Consider the following 16,056-nt stretch of genomic DNA (forward strand, 5'->3'; position numbering starts at 1 on the left):
AACATATACTGGAAGATATTTACACAAACAACCACACCATTATCTAGCCCAACAGTCTGGTATCCTAAACAACAACACACAGAGTCAAAGCCATCTGTTCCAATGAAAATGAACTCACTTAACTTCACCAGAGTTTTTTAGCATAAAAAATAACAAGGTACCTCCAAATCCACTTTCCCCAGTACACAGGACCACAACACACTGTGACTATCCCATATATTCAGGACACACATGAAAAAATATCCAGAGTACTTAATTATTATTATTATTATTATTAAACAAGACCTCATGGAGTCAAAGACTCATCTAGGAGGTCCTTTAATCTCACACACATCTCATCATACCGTGTCTTAAACACATTCAAACTCCTTGCAGACACCACACTCTCAGGCAAGGCATTCCAATCACTCACAACTCTGCACGAAAAAAACCTGCCTCTCACTCCCCTACTCACACCCTCTTTATACAGTTTCCTGGGATGACCTCTGGTTCTCCCCTGATCTCCCACTATTCTCTGTAGAACTTCTCCACCATTGATCCCATAACAACCCCTTACCAACTTATAGGTCTCTATCATATCTCCCCTCTTCCTTCTCTCCACTAGACTCTGCAAATTACATATTTTCAATCTTTCCTCATACTCAACATTCCAGAGGTCAGAAACTACCTTAGTCAGTCGCCTTTGGACCCTTTCCAACATCTCTTCATCCTTCTGAAAACCAGGTGACCAAATCTGGGCACAATGGTCCATGTGTGGCCTAATCAAAGCCTTATACAATGGAACAAGATCTCCCTACTTCTACACGTCAGTGTCCTCCACATCATTCCCAGAAGTCTTTGTGTTGTCTTCACAATTTTGGCGATGTGTCCCCTAAATTTTAGATCCTTATCCACTATCACCCCCAGATCTCTTATTTCCTCTACTTCCAACAATATATTCTCACCAAGCATAAATTCTGCATCCCATCTTTGTTTTCCAAATTTTAAAACCTTACATTTTACAACATTGAACTCACATCCTCATTTGCTCACCCAATCACTCAATTTATTCAAGTCTTCTTGCAAGGCCACAACATCTTCACTACTCTTTATGGTTCGTCCCAACTTTGCATCATCTGCAAACAACTGAATATCTCCATCCAAATCTTTGCCAATATCATTAATATACAAGTGAAATACTAATGGCCCTAAAACAAACCCCTGAGGCAGTCCACTAGTGACTTTCCTTTTCCTGGATATTGCACCCCCATACACAACTTGTTGATACCTATCAGATAGCCAGTCTTCAATCCAATGCACTAATCTAATATCCAACCCCATCTGCTCTAGTTTGACTGTCAACTTATCATGAGGTACTCTATCAAAAGCTTTTGCGAAATCCAAGTATATTACTGTGTATCCTTCTCCTCTGTCCAAGGAAGGAAGCAGTCACTTTATTGTAATAAGTAAGTAGATTACTAAAACATGACCTCCCTTTAGCAAATCCATGCTGTCCATCAAAGATTATACCATTGTTGTCAACCCAACTCTGGATCCTAGTTCTCACAAGCTTCTCCAACAACTTAACCACAACACCTGATACACAAATAGGCCTATAGTTTGATGCTTGAGTTCGATCACCTCCTTTATGAAGTGGCACAATCTTGCCCTCCTTCCACTCTTTAGGAACTTGACCAAGTGCAAGACTCGTATTAAAAAAATATGTCAAGGCAGGTGTCAACTCTCTGGCACATTCCTTCAGAATACGTGGTGATATATTATCAAGTCCCACAGCCTTATTTACATATAGTTTACTCAATTCCCCAAACACCACTTGCTCACTTACAGTCAGTCTCTCCTCCCCATCATCAACTGCTCTTAATCTCTCCATGAAGTCACATTCACAAGATTGAAAGATCTTTATGAACTGCTCATTAAGTATCTCCACCACACATTCTGCAACAGCTGTCTTTATACCATTTCCTCCAATTAATATCATCCTTTCATAATCATTCTTTCTTTTGCTGGCTACATATCGAAAGAACTCCCTAGGATTCTTTTTTGCTTCATTAGCTAACTGCCGTTCATACCTCTCTCTTTAGCTACTCTCACCAACCAAGTCACCCCTTCTTGCCTGGTCTTTGTAGACCTCATGAAATTGGTTACTTCCACTTCTCTTATGCTGCCTCCACAATGCCCTTTTTCTCTGTATTGCATGCTTAATCTCATTATTCATTCATCTCACACCTACCTTATTTAACCTTCTCACCCATGGTATACATTTAGACATTGCATCTACTAAATAGTTTTTGAAAATCTCCCAAGCTGCATTGATCTCTTTTCTGGCTAACTCATCATTCCATGCTACACCTGCAAGCTGTCTCCTGAGCTCTTCATAATCACCCCCCCCCCTTGTAGTTCCACATATACCCTTTTTTCACAGGGGTCCTTGCACTGCTGGCAACCACCCAGGCAATCACCTCATGGTCACTTTCACCAATTGGTGGATGATTTGACACCTCATTGATAATTACATCCTCCGATGAGATGACCAAATCCAAGACCCTTAATCCTCGTGTGCCCTCTGTTACATACTGTCTGAGGTAGTTATCCCTCAAAAACTCAAGAAACTCATTTTCTTTACTTCCAGTTGCTATCTCTTCATTCCAGTCTATATTGCCAAAATTAAAATCACTCATAATGATCACTATTTTCTTATTTGCTTAGCTTATTTGACTATACATTTCACTATCACCACCATCCACATTACCAGGTCTATAACAACATCCCACCAAGTATTTGATTCTATTCACCTCTATCTCACACCATACTGTTTCAAAACCACTGGCCCTATTTCCCTCTTGCATCTCTACCTTGTATGGACATAACTCTTTCTCTATCATCAATAGCACTCCTCCTCCCTTTTTACCCCTTCTATCCTCACGAAACACATCATACTTTCCATCTCTATTCCTGTCAGGATGTCGTCCTCATCTAACGTCTCACTTATTCCGACAATCTCTGGGTGCACAGACGCAATTAGTGCAACCATTTCATCCACCTTGTTTCTTATACTTCTAGCATTGGTATACAAACACAACAACTCATTTCTGGATCTTCAGCTAGTTCCACTGATACCACTCACTCGATGTGATATCTCCATGCTGGACTGGGGCCATTTCCCTTTCTGCTTCTTCATTTTAGAACCCTTCGCAATTTCATCTGTTTCCTCTTGATCCCTGGTCATCCCATTACTTTCCTGCCTACACATGCTCTCACCTCCTCTTGGAGCATCCACCTTTCTCACGCTGTGTACCCCTGTCCACCCTGAGCCTCCCGTTTCCCTACTCCTCTTGCACACCCATTCTCTCATTTTCTATATGCATACCACTCACTTCCTCATTCATTTCCACTTCTTCAATCTCTCCTATCTTACTCTCCTGCTCTTCCACATCACTCCCCTCTCAATCTGATTCATTCTCTCTATTCACTTCTCTACTTTCCAGCAGCAGTCTCTCCAAGCGACTCACACCATAACCACTCAAATGCAGTCCATCGCTTCCATACAGCTCACTTTGTCCCTCAAACTCATTCCACACATTAACAAACTGTACTCCCATCTCCTCACACATTTCAGCCAGAATATCATTCATAATCCTTGCTCTCCGCCTCATTTCACCACAATCATACCTAGGCAACACACTGACTACCCTTCCTGTCACACTATTCTCTTTTATCTTTCCAAGCAGTCTCCTGACATTCATTTTGACATACGCTTTGTTCTCTCTCAAATCATTTGTACCAATTAATACAATTAACTCTTTTGCTCGCTCCTGCCTCATATTCAATGCCTCAATCATTCTACTCATTTTACCGCCCGGAAAACATACCTTGTGCATTTTATCCTCTAGCACACCTTTAATAATGGAGTTGCCATACAACGCACCTCGCTCATCTTTCGTTAACTCTTTCATGCCATCATGATTTATTTTAATAGTTTTGACCTGAATTCTCTTAATTTCATTCCGCATCCATTTCATTTCTTGCTTCATCCACTCCAATTCACCTTCCGAACCTCGCGACACATTCTTTCTATCATTAAATCTTTCTAACTTTCTAACTCTTGACCCCTCTTCTCGCTTTCCCTCTCGTTCATCCTTCTTTGTTTCCGTACTTTCAGTCCAACATACGTCCAACTTTCACTATCATTCTTCTCACTTTCGCTCTCATTTATCTTTCTTTGTTTCCGTACTTTCGGACTAACATGCATCCAACTTTCACTATCATTCTTCTCACTTTTACTGTCATTCATCTTTCTTTGGTTCAGTACTTTCGTTCCAACATGCGTCCAACTTTCGCCATCATTCATTCTTTTTTCGCTATCATTTATTCTTTCGATTTTTTTTACTTGCGATTTCTGCATCATGTCATTTCTACTTTCATTCGTTCTCTCAATTTCGTTTCTTTCCGCCTCACTTTCGTCCCTTTTAACATCCGTTACGGTTGTCAAATCGCTCTTTTTCTTTTTTCCTGATTTTTTAACATTTTTTCGCCTCTTTCTCACCATCCTTCTCTTTCAAACGTGCACTCGCAACACAATCGGTACTAGCACTTTCTGTCATCAACTTCATATTTCAATATCGCATTCATCAGTTCCTCGTTCAGGTCACACTTCGCACATACCCTTCTTTCATCCGCACTAAACATCCACAAATCATTTATGTAATCGAAGGAATACATATAACAGACCTCACACTTAACGAAACGACTGAAATCTAAATTAAAATCATGGAATGATAATGCCGCCGCCATTTTTTTTTTTTTTTCTGCAGGTTACTAGGTCTAATAATAACGATTTCGTAATTTAGTTTAGGCAAGAAAAAACCCCAACACTAATAATATCGATAGTGTACAACGTTTACAGCCGCTCTTACTTAAACAATTAGGCATATATACTTAATTATTCCTAGTAAAACTTATCTGAATCAGGAGCTCTTCAAATCACGTTAATAAACATAAGTTCCATGAAACATTTAAACCAGCTATCAAAATTAGTCTCTCTCATCAATTCATCTGAGGATGCACTCTCTTTTATCACATCTGGAAGTATATAAAGTGCCCCGTACTTGTATCTGACTTACTACAGACAGACAGGAAGATCTGATGGCATTCACCTCAAAGTACTTAAAAAAAAAAAAAAAGCATTCTTCACCATTGTTATGGCAAGTTGTAACTGGCAGACCTTACATTGGACACTCCTTCACACAGGATTTAATGGAAAAAAAAAAGAGTTACACAGAACTTATTACAAGTCAGAGAGACTGTTTTTAGAATCAACAGTAGCTATAAAACACTCTCCAAATTTGCCCCAACAAGTACAGATGTATCTATTTACCAAAAAACCTAGAAAACAGTCATTTTAAGATCAAATTAATACTTTGAAACCTCTCTTTAACCAACAATAGATCATACCAATTAGGACTTTAGTTCTTTGTATACTGTGACCATTACAATTTTAAATTGTTTCAACTATAAACTAATTGTTGCTGAAGATGCTGGATATAAAACCATCAAAATATCAACAACTAAGTAAATAAATATGAATAATGTGGATGCGGTTTTTCATAGAATGGGAGAGAACAAGAGGCCATTCCTGGAAGCTGTATAAGCAGGGTGTGAGAAAGGGAAAAGAAGTGAGGAGTAAGTTTTTTGTATTGAGCATGGTAGATGACTGGAATGCATTTAGGGCATGATATGATGAGCTGTATGTAAACACTAAGTCCTGCCTTCCATGAAGCATTTTGACTATGGAGATCTGATAATGGTGACGATAATAATAATAATAAACTTTAGCATAAGAGACAGTTACTTCCATGTCAGTCTTGACATAAGCTTTTCTTTTTTACCAAAAATCCTAATCAAAAGCATCATACTCTGGTAAACAACTGCAGAAATAATCATTTAATCTCAAGGTTAGATTGAACACCTGCTATATTTAAAACAAAATGTAAAAATTTATATCTGTTTTAAATATAGCAGGTGTTCCAAATAGTTAATAATATATTTTAAATTTAAACAATTGATTAATTACAAAAATAAAGAATGAACTTTTAGCATTGTTTACCTTCCAGTTGGTAGCTAGAAACCATAACTCTCCAAACCATTGTTTTAAAAATCCTCTTTCTGAAATAGTTTCAAGTCCTTCACTCCCTCTTTTTAATAAAGGTGTAGAAAATCCCCATAGAGCTGATACAGCTAATAACCATATTAAAGTTCCTAGAAAACAAAGCATGAATATTATGAAGACATTTCTTATAATAATTTCCTGGTATGTATAGAATAATGCTAATGTTACAAATTAAGGTAAGATTATTAGCTTCCTATCAACAATTTTCTTCCAAATTAATCTGCAATTTATTAGGTCTCTACATTCTAGATCTTTACTCTTGGTGTTCCCCTGGTCTTTTCCTGATATCAAACATCTTTCAATAACCTTCCCTTAACTATCACAATGACCATACCACTTTTGATTAGCTCTGCTCATGCATTCATGAATGTTAATAACATCAAGTACCTTTCTAATACCTTTATTTTATGCACAATTCTACCATTGGATACCATCTATTCACTCACCCAAATTTCCTAAGATATCCTATATCTGTGATCTCCAATCATTGATCAACATGCTTATTTCTAAAAATTTCCAATTCTCAGAACTATAAGTTAGAAGTAGTTTTAACATAGTCTTGTATATTATTAGTTTGATGTTTCTGTTAATGTCTATTTTATATAAATTTACTCAATTGGATCCACATAATATTAACTTATTCTGTACCTTAATTTGTAATTTTCATTACACTTAAGCCAAAATAGCTGAAATTATTATAACACTAATTAATGATGAGAGCTTAGTCCACCTTTACCACGAGTTGCCTCAGTCCTGAAGATACTTCAGGTGCAAACTTTGTTCGCTTACACTTGGATAAAGGATTAAACTAAATTTATTATAGTCTAAACAAGTGGGGAAAAAACTTCCAAAGCTGTGGCTTGCTAAACCAGATTTACTGGGCTCCTTAAGTGGAATATGTTCTTGATGTTCTTCAAGTGAAATTTATGCAGAACAACTAATCTGTCCATAATAACATAAGCAGGGAATTCTGTAAACTCCAGGATAAGAAAGAGGAGGATATTTGTACTTAGGTGAGACAAGGAGAGTATTTAAAGTTAAAGGTGGTTCTGACAATAGACAGTTCCCTCTTTAGAAGAGAATCTGTTTAACATATTTTATGAGTTCTGTTGACTAAAGATTTGATTATGCCATATTTCTGACAAGGCTAATGATGTGCTTTAGAAGGAGTGTCCAGAATTTGTCCCATATGTTATAGGACTTTACGTGACTTCCATTATTAATTAATATTATACAGGGGCAAATTCTCCATGCTCGCTATGCAAGCTCATTAATTGAGAAAGAAGTAATATTTATTTGTTAATAAATGTATGCATTTATAAGCATTCCATTTAGGCTTTTATTTTTGTAGACAGAAGAAGTCTTAAGCTTGCGAGGCAACAATTGAGCTTTGTGTTGTGTATCAAAGGCCGATGCTTGCTAGTCTAGTCAAAGCTACCTTGGCTTGCTCAGTTGTAGGAGCTTCCAGGTCCTCGCAGCAGCACTGTGATTTCATGCAAGCGCATAGCCATTTCATGTCGTCTCACTCTGTTGCTTAAACACAGGCCATACACAGTCAATGTAGCTCTAGCCAGTGAGCTTCAGTCAGCCTTTACAAGTGTGCATGTTGCTTGGGAAAATTAAGTTACAACCAACTTAATGGTTGTAACTTAATGACGATGTTATTGACCAGTTCATAAAGAACCGTAGGGTAGAATTTGTATTTAAGTAGCTAAATTGAAAAAGGTAGAATATCATTTGTAAAATAAATGTTGTATTTGTAGGATTAAATGTACATAAATTTCTAAATATATAGTTTTAAATGATCAGTAATTCATTATTCCGCTAATTAGACTTCAATCACACCTCTCACTCCCTAAATGATAACAAAAGCAAGCATGAATTTCAAGATCAGCATTCACCCTATTATAATGTCTTATTTCACACACACCTCAATTTTTAAATCAAATAGCTGAAATGTTCTACTTATACTGCTGATTCACTATTGAGAATGCATTTAGCGTTTTACTTCTCTTTCCGCCTTTTATTATTAATGCTCAAAATAAATATCAAATTTGTTACAGTAGCGATTCAGTTTAGTTAAAAAGTTCTGCAAGGTAATAGTGGATTTATTTAGGAATAAAATGCCATAATAAGCATATCTCTGTTGGAAGTTTTTCCACTTGATTATACTATAAATTAAAGATGCCAAGGAATTATATTCTTAGTTTAATCCTTTATCCAATTGTAAGCAAACAAAGTTTGTGCCTTAAGTAACTTAAGGACTAGGCAACTTGTATATAGAGGCTAATGACTTCACATCACTTGCCTTAGTATAATGCAAAGCACATATCCTTACAGACATGTATAATGCTATGCATTATGGGAAGAATCACTACCCAGATAGGTTTTGACCTTTATTGAGGTCTCATCAGTGGGAGTTGCCCAGTCCTGAAGTTATATCAGTGCAAACTTTGTTTGCTTACACTTGGATAAAGGATTAAACCAAGAATATAATTTTGTGGGATCTTTAATTGATACTATAACCAAATAGAAAAACTTCCAGCACCTATCTCTAATCCAGAGTATTTTAGTAATAATGCGTGACACCTTTTGGCTACTCGTATATGGAAATATGACTTTTGCATTACTTCAACCTTGGTATCATCTGGAATCAATCGACCGTGAGATGCGGGGATTGATTCATTCAATCCAACACCCTTGGAGGGTAATGGATGGCAATGCTGTAGCCAATGAAGTTCTAACTGAGGCTTGGCTATTGCTGTTACCCTCCTGCCATGATCAGAGCTTTAATTGCTCAATAACACCTTATCCTACATTGTCCTCTACAGATAACGGGGAATATGAAAAGCATTCTTGCTTCGCCCCTTTAAGCCAGTCCTTATAAGGACTTGGTATCATCTGGCTCCCATTACAGGCATCTGAAGTTGCCAGAGCCTATAAAGAATGCCAGGCAAGAAAATCCCCAGGGTCTGATGGTCTAGGGATAGAACTTTATCGTGAAGCCTGGGATTTGATTCTTCCCATTCTAGTTACACTACTTAATTCCTTTCTTTCATCAGGACATGCACCAAGTGAATTTGTAGCAAGCCATACTGTCCTCATTCCTAAACCTAATAGAGATCACACCTTAATCAGTAGCTGGAGACCTATTTCTCTATCTAATACTGACTACAAGATATTTTTCTGCATTATCAATAACAGGCTCAAAGTGGGAATGAGATACATAATTAAAAGCACACAGGCGTATGGAGTACCAGGTCAAGCAGTAGAATTTAATCTATTTCTGTTACATGATCTAATCTGCTTAGTTAACACGAAAAAGCAGTGCTATCAGTAGACCTTACTCAAGCATTTGATAATGTCCGGCAATCCTTTCTATTCCACATCCTCCAGCAAATTGGTGTAGGTAAAAAACTATCTGTTATCAAAGGAGCCCATGCCAATTCAACCACCCACCTCCTAGTTAATGGGTTACTGTAAGACCCAGTAAAAATTCAAAAAGGAGTCAAGCAAAGCTGCCCTCTCAGTCCACTGCTCTTTTCATTGGTTCTTGAACCTTTCTTACAACAACTCAACAATACACATGATGTGCGAGGAATAACGGTTCCTTCACCTAAAAAGGAAAATAAGGTATTAGCATATGTCAATGATGTAGTCGGAACTTTGAAGGATAATGATTCCATATACTTTTTGATATTTTGGAAAAATTCAGCAAAAGCAGTGGATTAATTATTAATGCAGACAAGACAAAATTAAAAGTTTATGGAAAGTGGGATCTTGGAGGCATTCCTTTTGGACTAACCCCAAAGAGAGAACCCCTTCATTATACTTGGAATTCCCTTCTCCACTTATTCAATATTACCAGTCCAAGAACTTATATACAAGAACTTGGAAATGTTAGAAGACTGGAAAATAGGGCCACTCTCCTTTTCTTCTAAAGCCATAGTACTCAAAATCATCATCTTTCCTGCTCAGTTGTACATAACAAATATTACAGACATTACAGAAGCTGAAGAAAAGAAATTATATAGTAAACCTCTGCAATTTTTTTGGTCTAGCCAGTACCAAGAAGTTAAAAAGGAATTTCTTCAACTATCAACAAAGCATGGAGGATTTGGGTTTCCAGTCTTAACATTCTGCTATTTAAGCAACAGAGCTTCAAAAATCCATAAAATATTGCAAACTAATCACACATGTGCACACTTTCTTCAGTATTACTTGGGTTTTCATCTTCCCCTGTTTGGAATTAATGATTATAAAGGTCCAAAAGCTGAGATTGTTCCTGAATATTACAACATTCTGTGCTTAACTCTAAGACTGCTACAACACTCTGGCATTGACATTCTTTCTATTACAAAAAAAAAAAAAAAAAATGGTATAAAGAAATCTTGAATCTCTTTTGCTGCAAACTTTCACAGTTGGGTACTGACAACTAAACTTTGTTTCAAAACTTAGGGAAGTTCCAAGGATACCCTAATTGGAGGGGATCTTGCTTGGAGAATTGCATATAGTCGCCTTCCATTCAATACCATCAAATGGAAATACTTCAACATTGGAGATCCAATCTGTGACATCTGTTACCAATCAGAAACAGTAGAACATGCATTCTACAGCTGCCCTCTTGCTCTGTGTATTTGGAACAGATTATGTAATGTGTTGGGCATGCCATTATTTACAACAGAACAGGTTATTATTATTTTTTTTTTTTTACAATATCCACCACTTGTCAGCAATGGGAAGAGAATTTTGATTTTTATAATTAATGATTAAAATACCATTTATGGAAGGTTAGAAAAAAACATGGATTTGAAAACCAGCAATATGACATCCAAATGCTTTATAATATTGTATTGTGGAAATTTTATTGTTCAGTCAGACTTTTTTGTATTTAGAACATTCTAAGAGATATCAAATTATTTATCACTAGATGGTGTAGACACATTATGCAATATTCACCAGGGGGAGATAAAATTCTGTCTATTCTTGCTATGAGAGGATTTTTAAATAGTTCCATCCTCTTAATTCAATGTAGTCTTATAGTCAATTGATGGCTGGAGAATAATCCCAGGCAGAGAAGGCCACCTCAAGGCGGTTAACCCAGATGGGACTAACTGGCTTGAGCCTATCATCTTTGTGCTTTAGTTTCAATTGGTTTTTTTGGTTGTTCATCTATATGAGATTGGTGAAAAAGGAAAACTGATAGCCTTTGGCTACATGATGATATAAAAGAGCTGAGGCCTTTTCTCTCTCTTTCTCTCATGCTATCTTTCTGTCTTTTTTTCTCCTAATACTATCAGGATCTCTTGCACCCTTATACTAACTACTCTAGGCCTATGATGAGCAACCTTTACTTTTTCACCTCAATAAAGGTCAAAAACTGGCTGGACTGAATGAGAATTTTGCTCTCTTAAGATTTCTACCTTGAGTATCTCAGGAATTTGCCTTTTTCTGGCATGACCTCTATCAGGGCCATGTCAGTGAATGCTTTTCTCTGGAATATGAGTGGTAATGTGAGCCTGTCACTGAGTAGAATCACCAAAGTGTTGGACAATCCTTTGATCACTGATAGGGAGTGATCTGGAGGATTGTCTAATTTTTAGAGAAGCTCTTTACTTATACACATTAGGTCGAAACCAGTCTGGTTAGTGACCCTTTCCATAATGCATAGCATTATACATGTCTGTAAGGGTGAAGTTATTATCCTCTATATAGAAGATGCCCAGTCCTGAAGTTATTTCAGGTGCAAACTTTGTTTCTTTTGTTTGGATAAAGGATTAAACCAAGAATATAATTTCTTGGCATCTTTAATTTTTTTAAAGTATATCTCTGATTTTGATATCAGGTTTAATACCACATTCTTTTCAAATTTCTCCAGATTTCAAAAGGTATCACATTTTGAAGGAATGTGGCATTAGGTAATAAATAATAGTGGAGACAGTATGTGACCTTACTTTATGCCCGACTTCACATCAAACCATCATCCTATATAGCCTTCAATTCTAAATGTTAACTTTGAACGTACATGTTATATGATGTTGTGAATAATCTAATGTTTTTTAGACCACATAAGTGTAGCATTTTGAACAGTTTGCTTTTGGCGTTATGCCTTTCCAGATGATTATTATTAACAAACCTCCATAGAGCCAAATTCAATGCAGATGTCAACCAACAAAATATTTATCATGGTGAACTTCAAACTTATTTTCATTCTAAGCATTCCCAAAACATGCTAGCTATTCATTTCATTCACTCACCACTTGCCATGTAAAACAACTCTCTACACTCTCCTGTTTGACCACACTCTCATATAACTTCAAGGAAGAGCCGTTTGTTCTTTGCTTCCAATCCTTCACACTATGTGCAATCTCGTCCAAATTAATCTTGCAAAATTAACTTAACAATTTAAGTGTCTCTATTACATACTTCTTTTCCATTTAGACATCAAAAAACTCTTCAATTTACATTTCTCAAACCTCTCTCCATACTCAACATTCCAAAATCCTAATCTAGTCTAAATGATTCATCTCAGGACCCTCTCCACTGCATTCCAGCACAATGGAAATCAACTGACTAAATATGTATAAATAGTCCATGCATAATGGACTATTTAAAAGGAAAAAAGTATGGTATAAGGGAGGACACGAAAGAGCTACTGAAAGTAGCAAAAGAAAAGAGAGAGAGAGAGAATTAAGACATTGAGTCTGTTGCCACGGCATGACAGTTGAGCTGAGAAGAAGGGTCATAATAGCAAATGAGTTGATACATAGATTATGCAGGAGGCATGATATGGAATTTGTGGATGTGTGGAATGAGTTGACAGATGAAAGGATTTATACAAGAAAGATGGTTTGCATCTAAATGGATTTAGTGTTCAGAGTCTAGAAAAAGTGCTGCTGAATGAAGTGAAAGTGGATGCACAAAATCAGGAAAACTAGAGTTGTTTTTTTTTTTGGGGGGGGGGAGGCTGCTGTTGATTGAGTGCACATGTACCAGGCAGTTGAGTGAAAGAATGTGCAGAAAATGCCTAAGTTAGAGCTACTGAAAACAAACTAGAATGGGATAGTCAGTATAAAGTGAAAGGACAGTAGTGGGCCTAAGGGGGCTATTGCACTTTATGTATGCTAATGCCAGGAGTATTCGAAACAAGGGTAAGGAGTTTACAGCATTGGTTAGTTCATCCTGGTCAAAGGTTACTGCCACCATTAGTGAGACATGGCTGACAAAAGATGATATAGTTAGTGGAATAGAATGTGAAAGGTATAGTGTTTTCGGGGGGGGGGGGGATAAAGAGAAAAGAATAGAGAGGAGTGTTATTCATGACAGCCAATAAACTGAAACCAAAGAGAGTAGGAGTTCAACTTCAGGCCAGTGAAAATAGCACATTGAGGCCATGTAGTATGAGATAGTAACCAGAAGAACAAAATATACAGTTCGTTGCTTCTATAGAGCAGGGAATGTAAAGGATGATGGGAATAGTATGCATTGGCAAATAAGCTCAATGAGTGGAAGGCAGGTAATTATTATGGGGGAACTTCAACTATGGGAATATAGATAGACTGGAAAGAGGAAAGGACACATGAGAGAAAGGAAATGGAATTTATGTAGTTGCTAATGAATAATCACTCGAGGCAGCATGTGATGGAATGTACTAGGGGTTGGAGAGTGCTATATCTAGTAAATGCAGAGAATTTGTCTATAACCAATATGATCATGTTGCCACCAATCGGTGAGAGTGATCATATGATCTTGATCTGGGAGGTGTCTAAACGTATAGAATTTTCACTTAAGAGGAGGTATATGTGGGATTACAGGGCTGGATGTTGATAGCGTATGGGAAGTGGTAAGGGAGTGTTTGAGGGAAGTAATAGCAGACTGTATACCTAGACTCAGGAGAATAAATCAAGTGGAAGTTAAATGGATGAATATCACCATTAAGAGGAGCTACAAAAAAAATAAAAAAAAGGTAGGGAATTCAAGGAGAAAGGGTGACTATGAGGCACATGAGCGATATGAAGCACAGGCGAGAAGGATAACCAGTGGTAAGAAAGGCAAAAGCACAGTATGAAAGGAAAAATTAGCAGTGAAGCCAATAAAAATCCCCCAAAAAGTTCTTTCAGTATGGAAGTAAAAGAAAGAATATTTATGGAAAAATAATTTTAATGAATGATGATGACAGGGAGGTAACTAAATCAGACAAAATAGTAGAATTATTATGTGAACACTTTGCAAGAGTATATTATTCAGGTGGAGATATTACAGTAACAAGATCAAAGGCTTTTATGGAAACTGAGGTACATAGCATATTACAGAATCTTATGTGATGTACTATGGAAATAGATGGTATACCAGTTCGAGTTTTACAAGAAGGTGCTAGGGAATTAGCAGTGCCTTTGAACACATTGTTATCTAAGTCTCAGCTCTGGGTAAGCCCCAAAGCGGTAGAAAGTGGGGAAAATAGTTCCACTGCAAAAAGGAGGTTCCAAGACTGATGTAGCAAATTACCAACTGATCAGGCATATCAGAAGTTGTAGTCAAGGTATTGGAGAAGTTGGGAGAAAAATACAGGAATGGACAGACACAAATGGGATACTATTTGTATCCCATTTGTGTCTGTCTGATGGGCAACATGGTTTTGTGGAGGGGTAGGTCATGCCTCAGTAACTTGTTCACATTTTATAATACAACGACACCTGAGTTGGATAAAGGCAATGGATTAAAAGCGATACTGCTGGTCTTTTTTGCAAAGGCTTTTGACAAGATACTGCATAGAATTTTAATTAATAAATTGCAGCACATGGGTATGGATATAAAGTTGGTGAAGTGGATAAGAGGGTCATTGATGGAGAGATATCAGAAAGTAGCTTATTCAGGAGAAGAATCCATCACAAGACTTGTGATGTGCTCTAGGACTCAGTTCTTGGGCCGCTACTATTTAATTTGTACATTAACGATATAGGAAAGGATAATTACCAATATTATACAAATTCAATTGGTTTGCAGATGATGCAAAATTGGATGGAGCAAGAGTTAAAATTTTGCAGGATGATTTGAATAGACTGCAGTATGGACAAAGGAGAATGGATGTCAGTTTAATGTGGCAAAGTGTAAGGTTATGCATTTTGGGGTGAAAAGATTACCAGCTGTGTATCACAATAATAAAACTATGCTCCAGAAAACTGATGAAACAAGGAATCTGGGAGTGTTAGTAGATAGGAAGTTAAAGTTTAGAAGGCATACTACAAAAGTGGCTAAAGCTGCTCATTGGATTACCTGGTTACTGAAGAATACCCTGATGAGCAGAGACAAGCAGGTTATTATACATCTTTAGTGACCCTTGGTACGACCCCATCTTGATTACTGCACACAGATCTGATTACCTGGGTTTCTTGGAGATGAGGTGGTGGTAGAGAGGATCCAGAGGTGAGTGACCAAGATCATAGCAGGTCTATGAAATGAACCTATTGAAGATTTATGGGTTACAGAAATTAGTTGACAGGCAGAAAAGGGGTGATAGATTGAGGCATACAAATTACTAAAGGGTTTTTACAAGATTAATACTGAGGAAATTTTTCAGAACGGGCCTGGTGATGGGAGAAAATTATGGGCCATCCTTGGAAACTGAGCAAGAGTGTAATTAGCAGGGGTATCAGGACTAGCTTTTTTGTTTGGAGAGTAGTGGATGAGCAGAATATGTCACCTGCTGTGGGTGCCATGACTGTGAATGAGTTCAAGGTAGGAGAGATCATTCTTATTTCTTCTTCTCTATGTCCTCCTTGCAATGTTGTGAAACTTATGCAATACTTGAACTTTAGGCCTCTATCAACTACCAACAGCATGAACACTTTCTGCCTTAATTAACATTAAAATAGCACACTAATTCATCGATG

The 16,056-nt window shown here is 37.1% G+C and overlaps 1 protein-coding gene across 1 annotated transcript in view; it reads right to left on the minus strand.

Annotated features, from left to right (window-relative positions):
- Window positions 1-16,056, minus strand: part of LOC150107387 (transmembrane protein 234 homolog) — a 113,897-nt gene that overhangs the window by 84,233 nt on the left and 13,608 nt on the right. The window contains exon 2 of the mRNA XM_090391247.1: window positions 6,104-6,255. Within this exon, the coding sequence (XP_090247373.1) occupies window positions 6,104-6,255 (152 nt within the window). The remainder of the gene's footprint in view (window positions 1-6,103; window positions 6,256-16,056) is intronic.

This window comes from Typopeltis vanoorti, chromosome 4, assembly GCF_054136105.1.
Source record: "Typopeltis vanoorti isolate ZY-2024b chromosome 4, IOZ_Tvanoo_1.0, whole genome shotgun sequence".
In the NCBI taxonomy this organism is placed as follows: Eukaryota; Metazoa; Arthropoda; class Arachnida; order Uropygi; family Thelyphonidae; genus Typopeltis; species Typopeltis vanoorti.